At 39.3% G+C, this 18430-nt stretch overlaps 1 protein-coding gene across 1 annotated transcript in view; it reads right to left on the bottom strand.

Moving 5' to 3' along the window:
* Positions 1-18430, bottom strand: part of RFX4 (regulatory factor X4) — a 98817-nt gene that overhangs the window by 28929 nt on the left and 51458 nt on the right. Inside the window, exons 6-13 of the mRNA XM_067295741.1 lie at positions 17740-17953; positions 16762-16839; positions 14566-14729; positions 12321-12421; positions 10477-10535; positions 8806-8950; positions 5320-5414; positions 3737-3854 (exon numbers count right to left, since the gene is read on the bottom strand). Of these exons, the coding sequence (XP_067151842.1) occupies positions 3737-3854; positions 5320-5414; positions 8806-8950; positions 10477-10535; positions 12321-12421; positions 14566-14729; positions 16762-16839; positions 17740-17953 (974 nt within the window). The remainder of the gene's footprint in view (positions 1-3736; positions 3855-5319; positions 5415-8805; positions 8951-10476; positions 10536-12320; positions 12422-14565; positions 14730-16761; positions 16840-17739; positions 17954-18430) is intronic.

Genomic DNA, 18430 nt, shown 5'->3' with positions numbered 1-18430 from the left:
CGCATGCATTTCAGCTACACAGTGAATAGCTATTCAGCACAATGTACAACAGTTTATTCTGTGTTTGCAAGCTACTGTTTTTCACATGAAACTATGTTTGGTTCTTTCAAGTATATCTTTAAGTGCTGAAAAGGATCCAGCTGTGGCTGGTAAACCTTATACTCCTTTAAGAAGAGGTAGAAGTCATTCAAGAGATTGCAGTTACAATAATAAATAGCCATTTGGCTCTCATTTTCAGAAGGAGTTAACCGAAATCACAGCAATGATTACCCGGCCAATGTACAGTTAGTATCAGAAGCTATTAACAGACAGATACAGAAATTATGTGTCAGTAGCAAAAGAACAGTGAGATTTCCAGATCGGGAGAAAATCATGGAGCTTCTATTACTAATTAGTTACTTTTGTACACTGGCTGCATTACCCAAACATTGCCACCAACTGTGCCTTTGATATGCATAGACAGGAAGGAGGGAGGGAGGGAGGGAGAGAGAAAAAGGGAGCGGGGGGGGGGGGGGGAGCAGGGGGGGAAGAAAGAGAGGGAGCTTTTTTCAGCCAGGGATTATTTCAGCCTGCCCACATCACCATGCTTAAAAGCTTTGCAGAATCAAATTTCTGTGCTAGCCAGTCCAAAGCCAGATATTGCAACTTTCTGTAATCAAATTTCCGTATCACATATTTCAAAGATAAAACTATACAGTCCTGAATACAGTAAAGACCCCAGCATTTAACACATTATTTCACTTAAAAAAAAAAAAAAAAACTACTGTCAGCACCTGGTTCTATTTTTTGCTTGAAATGGAAAAAAATCAGTAAAAATCAGTCTACTGAACCAGTTCCCAAATGTAGTAAAAAAGCAGAACTTTTTACCTAAGATAAGAACAAAAATATATAGATGCGAGTATTTAAAACAGTAAATCAATGCCTTTTTTTTCTCTATATAGAACTCATTAAAATGCATATGTTGTTGTAAAAAGCTACAAGAAACTGTTAAATTAAGTGCAGAGGAGCTTCTGACTTCTAGCTCTGCACTGTTCACATTCACCGGTTATTCTTTTGGAACTTGCTCAGCTCTGCTTCAGGAACAATGTGTCAAATGGCCTTGCAGTGCAAGTATTATAGCATTAATACAAGAGATTATAGTTTTGGCTCCATTGCTAAATTCCCCTTGGGCCATTTTTGGAGAAACAAGATAGGGATAGTCCAGGCATTGCTCTGCGAGGATGAGGAAATGGTTTTGGTACCATTCTCACCTTTGAAAGCTAGAAGGCTCAGAGCTCCCCCTGTCTCCAGTGGACTTGCAGAATTGTACCTGGAGCAGGGGAAACTCCACTCTGTATAAATAACTGGTAGAATAGGGACAGAAGCAATACTTGTCACCTCCCGGGGTGAACTCCAGCTAGCAGGCTGCACACCACTGCAGCTCAACACACTGTTAAGCACTTTGTACAAAGCAAAACTGCTTCCACAGAAGGGACAAGAAAACCCTCCCACAGAACAAATCCTCTAGGTCTCTGGTTAGAAATCTTGCTTTGGCAGTGATTAACCCTGATTCAAGATTCTGCTGAAGCAGGTAACTATGGCCTAAGCACCAAAATATGGATGCAAAGATGCAAAAGCATGCTCTTTGGTTTTACTTTTTAAAAATAAACAAAGATTTTTGAATGGATTAAAATCCAAACTATCTCAGCTTCACCCTGGCCCACAACGAATTTTTTTCACTCTTGCTTTGACTACCAAACTGAAAAGCAGTTACTGACCCAGTCCTAATTAATTAAGACACCAAATACCCATGAAAAACACATCAGCTATGACCAGTGCATTCATTCCCAGTATGGTTGCATATAAACCTATCAAATTCATGTTCAAAGGTATAGAAAGGTATATCCTCCTGTATAAGAAGGAGAATCATGCATTTATATACACACAAACACAAACATTTGTATGAACACAAAAAAGGCAAACAACTACAAACTTAGCTGAGCAGCTGCAGTTCTCAAAAAATGAGAAATGCAAGAGTCAAGTTTATAACAAAGGCAACATGCAATTTATTTCACAGATCTGATATGCTATACCACAGTGGGTCCCAAACTCTTGAACCAATGAATAATTCTCAACATTCACATTTGCCTATCTGGCAAGTTCATAAATGTTTTCATTAATAAATAAAATCACAGCTGAGGATAACCACACAGACCTTCCAGACAGCTGGTGGTCTACTAAGTAATTTGGGAATCCCTGATTGAGTAAAGATATTTTGATGTCTGATGCTTTGAAACAGAGAATATTTGATTAGGTTACTTATATATCCTAAACAGGAATAAAAATAATGATGTAATGTGCACCTCAGTAGCAAAAGTATATCCTCAGGGACCCTTTAATGTCAGCATTTCATGACTTTAACAGTGTAACCTCAACACTATACTAATGCAGGATGGTTTTTCATTTGTTGGCTGCTGGTATATTTTCCACATTGGGATTATGTCTGCAGAGAGCAGTATAGCAACCCAAAGAGCTGGAACACAAATTCAGCATTTGTTCAACACTCATGCAAAGATGTTTTTGAACGTGGCGAAGTATACTGTGTTAAGCAGTATGAGCTACTCTTATGCCCACAACAAAAGAAAAGTTGCAGTGACTCAAGGAGAAAATGAGTCCTAGAGGGGATGGGAAATAGATGCGACTAGGATATTGGTGCTGAAAACACAATCTAGCAGATGGAAATTGTGAACATCTTGGGGATGTTCACTATCCTGATGTCTAATGGTGATTCACTAACACCTGCTTGGAAAACTCTTAACAATGGGAAAGCCAAGAAAAGCAGTTCCAGAACGAAATATAAACATTCTATTGTGAGTGCCTATCTCTCATGCCTATCTGAATACTAATAGCATAAAGCACATTGAAGCTCTGCTAGCAGAAAACCTTGCAGTTGTTCAGTGCAGTGCTTTCATAATTTCATTTGTTATTAATCTTCTAATAGCATATCCTGACAAATGCTCATTTATAAAAAACATCCCTCATGAGAAACCTGGTCCCAAGCGACTGTGAGCACTCACACTCATGAAGCAATAATCCATTTTCAATCATCTTTGCTTTTAACTGATTTGAACCTAGCCCTCCAAATGAACTGTTTGCATCCCAGGATTCAAGGCAAAGCCCCTTTTGAAATTGTGTAGAAAAGCAGCATGCATTTTCATTAAAAAAAGTAAGCATCTATCCTTCCACTCTGACTGAATTCTAATAGAATGGAAAGGGATTTGCCCAGGGTATAGAAAAGCACTCCGTTTGTAAAGACTGGTTTAAACTGCTAAGTTCCTTAAAAGCAGAGCTGGCAAAATGGCTCACTGGAGAGCTTTGCATCCACTTTAGTGCAAAGTCATCTGCCTTAGTGTAACATGGTGTCATGGTGGTTTGAGTAACCTGGCTGACTTTGCACTGAAGTGCGTTAGGGAATGCTCCCATGACTGACTCCTCCAGCTGACCTGTGACTGATTACTCCAGCTCCTAGCTGACAACAAACAGAAGGAAGTAGTAATGTTTTCAGCTCTTCCAACTAGATCTGGAAGAAAGACACCCATCTGAGCGTTATTTGCAAATGTTGGTAGCCTCAACAAAATTTTTAATAGAATCCTGGACATATGAAAACAGGTATGTTTTCACTTAAACTGTACATTAAAAGCCAGGATATAGAATTTTTCAATGGTGTTATGCAACCATTTCAACAAAATGAAAGTACCAAAGCTGGGTGCACTGTGCAAAGTCATGTCCCGAATCACTCGAGTGCCAAAACAGGACCACATCAGGAGGAACTGCTGAGCTACTTTCTTCAAAGAGCCTTGTCTCTTGGCAGCTACCTGCAAGAAAACAGATATATCCGACATAGAGAAACTTTTATTTCCACTGCCTGGTATAGTTCAATGATGTACATATTTGTCCTTTCTTTTTTTTTTTTTTTTAACTGGAAAACTACTTATCATTAACTTTACATTAAAATAAACACTAAAAATTCAGAAAAACATACACAGAAAGCTACCTTATCACTATATACAACCTTCGGAAAGAGGAAACTCTTGAGTATTATTCAACACCAAGACAGAATTTCCTTTATAAATGATGAAAGGATTTATTAGACTGCCAAAAATTGCTCTGGTCTTCATCTTAACTTAATTTTATTTCGTGATGATTCCTAGTCAAGGAATCAGCAGTGCTTGATCTACACTGAAAACATATATTAATATTTCAGTTAAAGTTTACTACTGAAAACAATTGTTCCTTCACATTTTTGTTTTTGTGAATTCACATAATCATTTTACTAGCAAAAGTACTTCCCAGAAAGGAAGGCATTAACTCTTCAAACCTTATTTTCTATAGTCATATTTGAGTTAAAGAATTAGATTTACCCAATCAGCTAATAAAATCCATGCCAAGTTCTTCCTGAAAAAATAACAGTTATGGTCTGAATTTCAAACTGCATTCCACTAACTAAAAGAAAAGTTCCCCGAAAGAATCAAAATATTTCAAGTAATCCAGGGAAATGTCTGCTGTTTTTTCCATGGATCTTTTGCAGCAGAGAGAGATGCAGCATGTTTACATATGTGTGTATTTTACTTATAAGCTCTAACAATGAAATCTGGAATAACGAGTTGAAATTTTCTAATAGAACATCCTAATACAAAGTAGAGTTAGTGACATAAGTTAAAATAGTCGATCATATTATTAGATACCCTGAGTCACATAATGGTGATGCCTGAATAACTTTGAAAGTATTTTTTAATGATTTCTCAGTAAGTTTCCAAATCAGTGAAGTTAAAATATAAGTCCTTGGTATCCCAAATCGATTAAAAACCCAACATACCTGTATCCTTGTCTGAATGGTAAAGTAGACAATTCATCTTTACACTTGAATGTATATAAATGAATTAGCTGGCCTAATTATCCTCTTCTTTAAAATCTCAAAAGAACAGACTAGGTTATCATCTCCATTTGCACTACGTAGTTAGGATGACTTTGAATTAACTATCTCTCCATACCCTTGAAATATTGATTTGGTTGGAAACCTTAAGTCTGTCCCATTCTTGAATATCATCTTTTGGGATGGAACAGACAAGCACAGAATGAACCAAAACCCTAAACCTGAACTGTCCTCCTACTGAGCGTGAAAATTTGTGAGATTTGCCTGCTGCTGCTTTACTCTTGCCCATTACCAATGCCTGGTTGGGGTGTTTTGTTTTGTTTTTTCCATTTCCACTAAAAAGCTATGACCTGAACAGAGCTCATACTGGACTTCAGTGACTCAGGTCCTTACTCCCGTTTACCAACCTTCACAACACATCTGTCCACCATGGAATCCAGCCACTCAATGTACGACTCAATGGGAGACTGCTCCTCCAGAAGGTGATCAAACTCCTGATACACTGGCAAACAAAGAAAAATACCCCACCTCAGTGCTTGGATTCCATTTAGAACAAGAGAGAAACAAATCACAGAAAGCTATCAAAAACTTCTCACAGATTTGCTATACTTATTATAATGGATTGCTTAGCTATAACAAATCCATCTTCCTTGGTGCTGACCCAGTTACTTTGCTTGGTCTCTACCTTGCTTCTGCTGAAAGTGATGGAGCCACTGGAAGTGTTATTTTAGTAGAAGCAAAATCAGGACCTATTGTTTAAAATATCTTTTAGTTTAAGTTTCAACTGTCCGTGATGCCCGGAAGTGAAACATTAATGGTGTTCTCTACGAAGAGTGTGAAGCTAGGCCTTGACCTTGGTGATGAAAAAAGGTCATGCATGAAATTGATTTAGAAATGCATAAAGAATCCTTTAAGCACCAAGACGATGAGCATTGTTGATAAGGCTCTCATCTGTATGGTGCTTTAGTTGCAAAAACATAATTTAACTGCTGCAAATCATCTATTTGTGGTGCCCAAACCACAAATACACATAAAGATTTCCCGTAAACTTCTACTTCTTTAAAATAAACTGCTACAAATGCACAAATGCTATAATGAATTTATCAAGAAGAGTTTCAAAAGGCAACCAGAATACTTTTAACCTCTCTGAAGTACACAGATATATATTTTAATACCGAAAGTAAAAAGAATCCAGTCATTCAACTACAGCTCTTAAAACTGCAAGTCTCTACTTTATTTATGAGAATCAGCAACTAGAAGACAAAGAATCGTGTGCTTTGACGTCTTGAGAAACTGTTCTTCAACTCAGCTGAAATAAATGGCCCGGTAAATCAAGACGAAAGATACTTTCTACCTGCTGTGTCATAGGATGATCTCAGTGTGCTATGCATTGCCATTTATGCTTAATTATAAATAACAGAAGGAGGAATTTCTCTTCATAGGAAGTAGAGAGTGGGGGTGGTACAGGAGGCAAAGCATAGAGAGGTAGTAGCTAGAGAAGTGAGCCACAGAGACTGCCCAAGAATAATGCGAAAGACAAGCTCCTTGGGCTCTACATTGGGCAATAGCATCCCAAGATGAATCACCAAGTTGGGCAGGAATGCATTTGTTTTGCACCTGAGTGTAACTTTGTTTATCTTATGCTTGCAAAGGTTGGATTGTCAGAAACGTTATTCAGGGAAGAAGGGAAATAGTGATGTTTGCTCCCCACTTATCTTTTCTGGTTGTTGTTTTAATGAATGGGCAACCTCACTTCACTCAGGATAGGATCTAAGAGAAATCCAAAACATCAACTCCTTGCTTGAGTATTCAGCTGGACATAAACTGCCTGATACAACAGCTGAAGTAATTCACATGCTGTGCAAAGAGGGGAGCAGGAGCGGAAAAACAGATCAGTTGCCTGATTTGCTGCTGGAACAATGCAATTGTGCACAATTCCCTCTTTGAGAGGAGCAACTGTTCAGCCCTAAGTGACTGTTACAAATACCTCAACAGGACTTGAGAAAGTGGGAATAAAGAAAAAATCATGTCAGAGACAGCTACCACATCAAAACAGGAAAGAGCTGTTCTTCTACCCAGTGGTTTTTCTCTTTCTCTCTAATCTTGCCTATAGGGAACCTATTTTTTCCAGTTATAGTAGCTGGAAATCATATGTTCTTAGTTACCAATGCTGAGAGTGTTAGACCAGGTCTTACTTCCACGTCACATGAGTCATGTGGAGTTTGACCTTTGAAAAAATCTCTGGCCAAGTAGAATATACCTCAATGGGGGGGGGGGGGGGAAGATCCAAGATCCAGAATAATCCCTATCCATATCTGCATATCTCAGTGGAATCCACTTCATGCTGAACATTCATATTAGGTCAGCATTTCTGGGTGCTTCTCTCTCGCTCCCAGTTGGAAAATATGAGCCTACCACATGGAAAAACACGTGCTTAAACCTGTCTGCATTCGTGAAAATTCCATTTGATTTGATGACACCTAAGTTTGTATTTAAGCTAAGCTTAAATAAAAAGCTTTCTTGAACAATGTGGTTTTTCTAAACATGAGCCAAAACTGTTACCACAACTAGAGATCACAGCTTTGAGAACTGGTTGGGTTTTTTTGGCCTGTGGGAGGATGTTGGGTAGATACTGAGGACAAAACAGACTCCAGAAGTTTCTGGGCTCTAGTCTCACTATATTCTACCTCCCCTGCTGCCATGTCAAGGTTCCTTCTGCTCAGAAGGGAAGAGCACCAGGTCAGGAAGTGAATGAAAGGATGGGAAGGAGAGGCAAGAGTACCAAGCAGCTCTATACTGGCAAGTGTATCCAAGATAGAAAGCAAGACCAGTCTTTTAACTGGGGAGAAGACTTCTGGTATTAACACGGAGAGACAAAAAGTGTTCGGGAGAAGAGCCAACATCAACCTTGTAGGCCCAGTGTACATGTGGAAGTGCCACACCTCCTCTTCCCCAGCCACACACCAAATGAGTTACCCCCCTAGCAAACCTACACTTGCAGGGCTCCCACAAGTGGTTGCCCTGGCTGCTCCCCATTAAGGTTGGTTTTGGATAAGAGAGACCTGTCTCAGGAGAGAGATGGCAATACAACAGGCGGGTTCACAGGGGACGAAGGTTATGAATGATGCCAAAGATAAAGCTGGTCACCCCTGGGGCCTCAGAGGGACAAGCTCAGTGTGTTTAGGGTTACACCTAAGCTTACAACCACTCACTTACTGGACAATGCAAATTACATTTTATATTTAAAAGAGAAGGTCTTTCACTCTAGAACCAACTTGCCAACATCTCCAAAGTCACTTTTCAATTCATGTCCTTCAATATACTAAGCAGAATCTAAATTAGTCAATGAGCTTGCTCAATATGGAACTGTATTTACTCATAAAAGGTCAGGATGAAAACTTATCTTGTTTATGAAAGCACTGTGTAAAACAAAGCTTTTTACAAATAAGTTTACAAGGGACTCAAATACACGACCACTTTGTTTTCAAAGCCATTCAAAAGACAACTCTCCTGCAATTCTGCAGTAGGGTAGACAGGAGTGTATCAGATTCAATGGTTCAGGTTTAGATTTAGTCTGCCTAAGTCCATGGAAAAACTCCCCCTTGAATTTTGGTGCAAGTTCTTGGCTGCTCCAGATAACAGAAAGAAACTCTTTGATGGAAGAGCACACATTTCTATGTCTTAAAGCATAAGAACTTGACAAGGCTTTGCCTTGCATTTTGATAAATGTCTCAGTATTTATCTTAAGGCTCCACTGTTGCAATTTCTCTTAATAGTTGCATTTCCTTACTGTAAAGCAATGGCTGCAAAACTGAGCAGTGTTACTTTCACTGAGCTTTGTTTTCAACAGGAAGCCAAGTTCACCTGGCTTTATTTGAGAGTTCTGCTCTTACACTGTATGATGAGCTTTCTGTGTTCCTCCCGTGAGTCCTCCATAGTATAGAGGGTTTGTTTGGTAATGCTATTCAGATCCACATTCCTCCAGTCTTCCAGCATTTGGAATGTGATGTCTGCACTGTGGATCACTGTTCTTGATGCCTGTAATCCAATCCAATCTATTCATTAGGTCATGGGTTATTAGATTAAAAAATAGGCTTTATCCCCTTTTACGCTTCCTTAGCTAGGCTCACTGAGTTGATTCTCCTTATGGACTCCCACCCACCACTCTGATCTCTTATGGAAGATACAGGGGCCTGCAAGTCATTTTGCCCATGCTACTCAGCTGCAAGTCTTTGGTTCCCACCCATCACAAACCCAGATGGGCACCCCTAACCTAGTTGTTCTGTTGCTAGACTTCTCAACATACAACAGTTCTGTTGGCTTTCTTGGTCAGCTTCAGTCCAAAACCAAAAACAGCAAGAAAAAACAAGCCAAAACCAAATAAACCTCTCACATGCTTGCAATCTCCTCTCTCCCAAACTCTCATTCTTCCCTCAACCACATGAAAAGGCTCAAGTTCATTTGCCTCTGCAGCAGCATCTGCCTCTTGGCTAGCTGAGACAGGGATCTGCTGCCAATAAGGGGAGGATGGGCTGAGAAGAAAGGAAGTGGTGCAAGGTCATGGCCATGTAACACACACCAGCTCCCTATAAGTTAAGCAGAGGTGATAACCCACACTAAGGTTATCAGCTTCCCCAAGGAAATGATGCATTTGAAGAGTTCTTCAGGTCAGTAAACTGTTGGATCCCAGGCCTGATGCAGAAGGCTGTGGCCTCTGTATGAATGATCCTTATTTCCTCTGAATACCTATGGACCTCCAAAGGTCAGTGGTGATCCATCAGGTAGCACTGGCATCTCTGCCTCCACCACTAAAATAATGGAGGAATAAACCTGCAAAGGAGTCTATGCAGGAGTATTTTTTTCCGAAAGCCTCTTCCTGTGGGCTTTTCCACTCTCAGGGTTAACCTGGAGTACTGGACATACTTTTCAAAAGTGAAGCTTTCAGTATGATTGGGAAAACAAATTGTCTGATCAGATACATGGGTGAAACTTCATTGAAATCAGTAGAGCATCTCCTTTTTATACGGTACAAAATATGGCCTAATGAATTTTTCTAAACTAATTGGTGAAAAATGAACACTTCAGAGTAGTTTTGATATTCACTTGTTGTGGTTGCATATTTCTGTTCAAAATCCCAGCAGTTCAAAACTTTAGCTTTTTACTAGTTTTCATTTGATTTATAACATTCAATTACTCCCGTATTATTTTGTCAGGCATGTAGAAAGCTTTCTTGCTTTACAATGAGCCTGATCCAAACCCCACTGAAATCAATGGAACATCTCTTGTTTATTTCAATGAAATGAACCATCTCTTTGGATCAAATCCTAAATTTGTTTCATAAAAGTTCCCCATAAAATTTAATTATCAGAGAGTGACAGGTATCTAGAAAGGCATTTTGCTAATTACTTTTTGATTTTTGTAAAGATGGTCATAATGAATATTGAAGACAAACTGATACCATAATCTCTTTCTCTCTGGGTAAATTCCAGCCTGCCAATGTATCAAATTCTTTGAAAAGTCAGTAAAAATGGTATTTGGTAAACGTGGGTAACTGAAAGATTTACCTGGCAGAGATGATTTAGTGATGTCTGTCGCCGGAGAATTTGTGAGAATCTTCTGGACACTGCAGGAAAGAAGAGTTACATATTTATATACTTCACTAAATAAAGAAAATTATTTCTTAAAATACTATGTTAAAACCAGAATCAAAAAAGTGCATCAAATGTCCTATATTCTGGTCATATACAATTGTGCCTACATACAATTCATATGAATAGCCCAGTTTTAACTTACCTAGACCTAAAATCTTAAATCTGAATGCTCAATTGGTATTTCAAATACATATTACAAGTGATGATTTATAGATGCTGTAAATAACAAGATGACAAGAGAAATGTAGAGGATAATGGAAGAGCTTGGCTTGTTTAGCATAGAAAATTTTCTCTTGAAACACAAAGGGACTAAAGATCAGAAAGACAGAACTATTTAAGTGAAAGAAAAATGTTGGTGCAAGAACAAAAGGCATAAGATAATGATAAATACATTATGTATGGAAATTAGAAAAGGTTCCTAAGTCTTAATGGAAACAGGTTTTGGAGGAGTCTTCTGACTGGACTAGTAAGAGCTAAAATCTGTAACCGTTCCAGGTGGAATTTGATCAAAGTTTCTGAAAGAGACTATGTGCTGCCATAACATGCTATGGAGTAAGAGGTGCTAGAGTCGGTAGCCCATGAGGCAGTCGCCAGTCCTCTGTTCCTATTTTACCTCTTCCAAGGGGATATGGGCTTTTAAAATGTTTTATTGTGCATCTTTTGTCTGAAACCTGCAATTCAAAACTGCAGACATGACCAAAGCTTGCAGTTACTCCTGTCAGTACTTCCATTGGCTGTGCACAGTATCACAAATCCTAATCAGGAGGAAACAATTGCAGAAGTGGCAAAGACTCAGGTATATGCGGGGAGGCACTCAAGTTTACCCTCATACTAAAATCACCACAGACTTGCAGATCTGTCCAAACAGGCCTTAGATACAGCCACAGAGTAGATATTCCCACTGTACTGTACATGGAGGCAGTTAAAGAGTATATTTTAAGAATGACTAGAAAGTGTAGTGGCTCTTTCTCTCTCTCTTTATATGATCAGAAAAGATTTCACTGTTGTGGATTCTTGATATTTTTGAACTGACAAAGATGTGATAAAACATATTTTCAGGTCTGACTTTCTATAACTTTTTAAATAAATTAGTAAATAACAAAAAAACCCTGAAATTAGTTATTCTAATTTACATCCTGAGTGTTCTCAGTAAAATATACTCCTAATTTTCCATGCTGATCAAAACAGTTAATCCTTCTCCTAAATTAGTTTTTTTTTTCTTTTAACTTTGTGGTGTGGAATTTAGTGCTCATGAAAGGCAAAGAATTGAGAGCAGTGAAATAAAGCAGGCTTTATCAATAGGTGATGTGCACTGCAGGCATCTACAAAGCACATCTGAAAAGGACTAGTGCCCTTTCCTGTGGTGACAGGGTAATTTGATCTCCTTCATTTTTAACTCTGGCACTTTTTTGAGCAAGGGCCTCAAGCTGTATTCAAATTGTGCTAGCCTAAAGGTTTGTTTAATAATTTCCTTTGCCTAATATCATCCCTAATGTTTGCTTACTATCAACAAAATTAATTTCTTATCAGAATCCACAAGAAACGAAAAGCAATTCTTCTCACTTTGGAGTAGTGCCTCATTTCACTAAATGAAATTGGTTTTCATGAGCAAGTGGAGATTGCAAGTGAATGCAAAATTTATAATGCTGGCGGTTTTTAATTCTTAAAAGAATGCTAGCCTCACTTCCAATTAATTTGTAATCAATAAACACTCCCTTCTTCTTAGATTAATAGGAAAGAGACTGGACAATACATACATTCAAATTTGATATTTCGTAGGTTTTCTGGCAGGTCATGGAGGGCTACTTTCAGCCACTCATCCAGTTGCTTTGCAAACTTTCGGATCACCTGAGTCAAACTGAAAAGAGAAATCACTACATCAGAACATGTTTACTTGGTGCTTTATAGTATAACACCTGTGAACATGTAAAGCCTGTGGGTCAGTCAGCATTTGCAACTCACTGTTATGCACGGTTGCTGACCTATTTTGGTCTGTAGGTATGAAGAAAAACTTCTGAAAATGTTTGCAGGAAAAGGTTAAAAAACAACATGTTCAAAAGCTCACACAGAAAGAAAGTCTCTGTACTGCACTGCATTGGTAACTATAATTGGTGTTTTTAGCTTGAAATAACATCATTTCCACTCCATTCAAAAACGACAACATAAAATCACACCTCTTTAAGGAAGATGAGGTCAAAATTTGGATTTCAGCTTGGCTGTGCCCACATTTATACAGATATAGACAGGGTCATGCAAGTGAAGCAATAACTAACTATGCTGCAGGCTGGAGGCAGTGAGTGGGTGGTGGTGATGGGGAGGAATTTCCAGGCCAAGCCCACACAGGTCAAGGAAGTGGGGAGCAGAACAGGACCCAGCTGCTTAGCTCTGCACAGGACAGGAACTTCCCCAGTCAAATGAGGTTTCCCTCTTCCATCCTACTACCTTTTCCTGGATGGCCCCAGCATTTCCTGCTCCCATGCTAAACTTGGGAGGCAGTTCATTCTGCGCCTCTTCTTGGGACTGCTTGGCATAACATGGCAGTTTTCAAGAAGGGTTGCAGTGTGTGCTGGAGGGGAGCGCAACGGTTGGTTCTGCCACACTGAACTGCTCTGTCTCCAGCACTTCTCTGGATACACAAGGGAGGGAGAGAAGAGGTGCAAGAAACTTTTCCTCTTTCAGCCAGGCAGCTTTTCCTGTTTGTACTCCTAACGCACACTGCACTGAGAACAGGCCTGAAAAAACAAACGTGGCCATAGGCCTGCTCTTCTCCACACTGGCACCTAACGGCACAGGGGATGGATGAGAACTACTGCACCCATCAAAAGGTGGCTTTTCGGGCCAGCCAACATTTATTCCCAGGAAGTCCCTCTGAGGATTCTGGCTGAGTCAGCAAGATTTCCTGCAGGAGCTTCCATTGCACTGAGACCCTTCTTCACCCCCTCCAGTGCAGGCTATGGCTTAATAGCCACAATCTGGCCCTTTATATGCATTACAAAAGTCTATATTCACACTCAAGTCTCTCCTTATTTGCTATGAAAGAACTAAGCAGCTTGAGAAAAGGACTGCTGTTCTGTTTAATCCTTCCAATGAAATAGATTTTTGGGGGTGAGGGGTGAAGCCTGTAAAAATGTACATGTGTTATCAGGGAAAGCCCGTACTTATAATATGTTTCTTGTGGAAAAAATACTTTGTCTGTACTTTAGCAGTCATATAGTGTGCCTGGTGCTTACCAGTTTATGAGAGCAGAACAACATCCTGAAAACATTTGCTGTAATTAGAGATTCTTTAAAATCTTAGGGGTCAAATGCACAGCACTATCAATAAACTCTTAGAGCAATATTCTTAAATTATTTGGCTTCAGGAAACCATCAGTCAAATAATTCTAAATGTGAACACATATTTTTAGAAAAAGATAGTTTCCTGATGCTCATAAGAGGAATCTCAAAGAGGGGAAAAGGTTGAATGCACTCTATGATTACACTTTTTGCTGTGAACTGTTGATCCCTGCCCTGCTTTACCTGTATAAACAAGACTCCTTGGATTCAAATGAGATCCAGGTAGGAAGAAAAGAGCTGAGATCTACCGGGTGGATTGGTAAAGAGAATTTAGCTTTAAAACAAAGGAGTATCTAAGGGCAAACACTGTCGAACATGAATTAAGTGATCCTACAATAAGCATGTATTTGTTCATCATAGTATAGTATTTAAATTAATCCAAATTGTCTGAGGCTTCACAAGTATAAACTTCATGTTTTCTGCTCCTGGCAAGCAGAGTAACAGTTGGGATCCAAGAGTGTAAACAGAGACAAATGCTTTGATTGCAGTTCCCAAATACGTATCTGAGTATTTACATACAGAGCAGCCAGGACAGCTTCTCTTTGTCACTGTAATTCAGAATGCTGTAATGTTACTACGCCAGACTAGCAGAAAAGTGTCTGAAATTTTCATACATATAATAAAGACAGCTGAGCTAAAAGTGGTCAGTGCAGCTAGTCATACTGACCTGTCAGGTAATGCCTGTAGTACTGTTGGCATCAAAACTCCAGAAATCGCTTTGTACAGTATTGAATCACAAACTCCCACTATATTCACTACAGTTGAAGAACCCAATACAGGCAGCATATGGGGAGGCATCCCTTGCCAAAAGTGCAGAAGAAAACTTTGAACCTGCAATCACAAGAAGCAGCAGGGATATTTAGATGAAAATAATCAAAGGCCGCAAATACCATTTTCCTTAAACGAGTCTGCTTACATAGCATTTGTTTCAGCCCCGCAGCTGGACTAATGGTTTACAACACTGGCAAGGCACATTCCTTAACTAGAAAGGCTGATACTGTCACCTGGCACACCACAGGATAAGGCCCCAAAGGGCAAGGAGGCATTCTGAGCTTTTAGGGGGTATCTTTCCTTTACTACAGCAGAGAGGCCCATGGGTACCGCAGTATTTCCACCTTCCACCGATGGCCAGTGAGTGTAACTCTTTGGCTTCCACATAGCAAGCCTGTCTTTTTCTCTCTCCTTGCTCTCTGTCCCTGTGTACAAAGGAATTCAAACCGGGGGTCAGTGGTAGGGAGTAAGAGGAGAATGGCGCAAGGCGTACATGGGTCAATACACCATTTTATGTCACCGGTTTTTGAAAGAAACACTATATTTTGGAGCTCTTAAAAACTGTTCTTATGCTGACTAAGGAAAAGCTGCAATGGTTCCTTCTTTCTCTCCTCCACTAGGAAGGAAAGAGAAGCAAGAGTGGAGAAAGACAAAAAAGAAAAGGCGGAGGAATTTTCAGACACAGCAAAACATACCTGTGAAAATTTTCCTTTAGGAAATAAAGGTGGTTTTCAATGAATGATATGGTCAGTTCTACAGGGGTCAGAACACCAGCATTCAAAAGTGATATTCTTTACTGCACTTACTTATTCCAGTATAGATTGTGTGCAAAAAGTTATTTGCCATTTATATATTGTAGCTGCTCAGACCCTGCCCACCATTAATCCCCTAACAAAATACAACATCCTGCTCCTAAAAATGTATTTCAGCAAAAATTCTGGAATATATTACTTCAGCAAATCAGTTGGCTTGGACCAAGGGGCAGAAGTCGAGGGGTGTTGGTTTTCCCTAAGCTGGATATCAGGTTTAATCATATTAATAATCTTGTGGGTCCCTATTTAAACATGGCTAGGAGTAACTCTAGGAGGCACAACAGAAAATGTGAAAAGAGGTCAAATTACCCTTTGCAAATAGGCAGATTCTCTCACATGGAAGTATCTAGGCTGGGTCCAAAGACTTATAAGACCCTCAGCTTTAAATCAGAAGAGTGTGAGAACAATGAGAGGGAGAAAAGCAGGGAATTCCCTGCCATTCTTCAGAAGGCAGAGTCAAAAGTCCCGTTTCCTTTGACTTTTACCAGGAGCTGGGTGTCGTAGTCAAATCAGGCCCACAGTGTCTCTGTAGTCAGATCTGTTTTCCTAGACTAGTGTCCTTCTGCACATGTGATATAATACTGCTTGCATTCCAGTAATGCTTGGAGTTTGCAGCCTTTCAGCTCTAATTATAGGGCTGTATGCATGCACTGCCAGAAAACCCTCAGATTCAGTAAGACATCCAGCAGGTACAAATCTTATCCACCTCTAATGGATCTTATCGACTGCTGAGCACGCAGCAGCGTGTGTGTTCTTAGCTGCACTGCAATATGACGGAGCAATTGGAGACTTCAGCTACAGGTTTACCAGGAGGTCTGGGTAGCTGTAGATCCCTGCCTCCTTGCCCCAGTGTTAACATAGCAATAGCAGCAGAGGCCACTACTTTGGCTGCTGCATCTGCCCCAAGTTTGTTCTGAACATTCAGAAGAATTCCCTCAAAAAGAGCTCAGTTCCAACTCAAAGTTTAGAAAAGTGGTGGTGGACACACTTCCTGAGTTGTAAGAAGTGGACTATCCAACATCATGTAAGGGGACATTGCTACTTTAATCCTGTTGGAGAAGGGAGACGCAAAAATATTCCCATCTCTTTCCTACCTCTAATTCAAGTAATGTTGTAAGTGAGACTTAATGGTATTAGTCATATACTATGTACTCAAGTATAGTTCATTATTCATGAAAATGATCAAAACCATTATTTTGTAGTATCACATTCAAAATAAGCTCTCAGATCCATTAATACCTTATGTATCATTAAACTATAGCTCTAGTTTCTGACCATACCTCATCAAAGTTTGCTCTTATTACAGTGTCTAGTATCCTCTGACAGTGTGTTCTATACATCATAATAAAGGTAGAAACCTGAAAAAGAATGAGAGGGAGACCACAAAAGATCATTTTACTTTAAGAAATCTGCTTTTAAAACCAGAATAGAAAGCACAAAAAAGTAAGTTTTTTCTTCTCTTTACCTATGCACAATTGAAGAAATAATGAAATCTGTTAGTCTCAAGTTAGTTAGATTAGCTTTAAGATGAGTTTTCTTCTTAAAAGTAAATTCTCCCTTTGAATTCATGGATTTTTCTATGTCAATGGGGATTCTTCAAATGTAAGAGGAGCAAAAAGCCTCAGTGAGATCAAAGATGAGAATGTGGCCCTAATTAGGACATAAAGAACTATAAAACCCTATTCTTTTGTTCCACCTTACATTGATACTACACTTGTGAATAGCATCAGAAAACTAGCAAGCTCAGCCAAGGGCAGTTGGGGGATTTTTGTCATATGTACAGATAGGATTCTCTCACTTTCTAGCCTGGAAGGATAAGAGACGCACTAAGCACACTCTACTCTCAAGAAAGTATCAGAATGGTTTTTCAACTTGCCAACAAATGGGTTTGCAAACTGAAGAGCTATAATAGATTGCAGAAACAGAAGTCTGAGGTCTTGTTATTCTTGTTATTAGTGATTCAACCATTTACCCTCAAACCTTTCCCGCCGTATGTAATGTAACTTAAAAAAAAAAAAAGAGTGCGCACAGGCTTCAGAAATGTTTTAAAGAAAAGTACATCTGATATTGTGTCAGCTGCCTATGTTAAGGGAAGATATTTCTTCCTGCTATATGAAGCAATTAAGCTCCTCATAAATAAAGTCAAGGCATAATTAAACTCACTATAATTTAAAGTCTTTATATTTTAGATAAAGCTTTCATCCAGAGGGGGAAAAAGAAAAACAAGGCAAGCCGAGAGAATGTTTCCAAAGTGTTACCTTCTCCTCTGGCAGACTGGCTGGCAGATTTAGATCTTTGACATTTGGAAACTCTGGCAGTAATGTTCCAAGTTTGGATCGTGGTGAATACGCCACTGTCTGTTTGGTTACTTCTTTTTTTCCTGTTTCGTTGACCCAGGCTGCTCCTTTTTTAGAATACATCACATCGTAATACTGGGAGTTTTCTTTCACGGCAATTCCATAATAATGGTACCTGGTACATAGAGATAAACAATTTATAAAGCAGATTGTTTGAAAATTTAAAAAAAAGATATGGGGGGAAAGAGAAACTGTCAATGCTAATGATTTCTTCAGCAAAACAGACTTTGTGATAGCTTACATATTATTAACAAGCGTTGATTCAGTAGCAGAACACTGCGATAACATATCAGGTTTCCAAATTTCATTCCTTCTGGTAAAAGTAGCTCCGTGAAGAGTTAATAAAGCTGACTGTTGCAGGGCAGAAAAATAATGGACTGCCATTTTTTTCTACTTACAAAAAAAACATCCTAAAGCTACTTGTTGGCAGGGCTGTGCTGTGCAGCTGCTCCTTCCGCAACAGGCAGAGGTACAGACCCTCTGGCCTAGCCCTTCTGTTGTTATTTCAGCTCCCTGATTTTCAGACTGTTGAGGGCTGGTTTGATCCCTGAATAGCATGCACCTTTATTGCAAGCGAGTTGATCAGAAATGT

This window comes from Apteryx mantelli, chromosome 1 (assembly GCF_036417845.1).
Source record: "Apteryx mantelli isolate bAptMan1 chromosome 1, bAptMan1.hap1, whole genome shotgun sequence".
In the NCBI taxonomy this organism is placed as follows: Eukaryota; Metazoa; Chordata; class Aves; order Apterygiformes; family Apterygidae; genus Apteryx; species Apteryx mantelli.
Note: the sequence above shows the minus strand (reverse complement) of the source record. Positions and strands in the feature narration are given on the sequence as shown.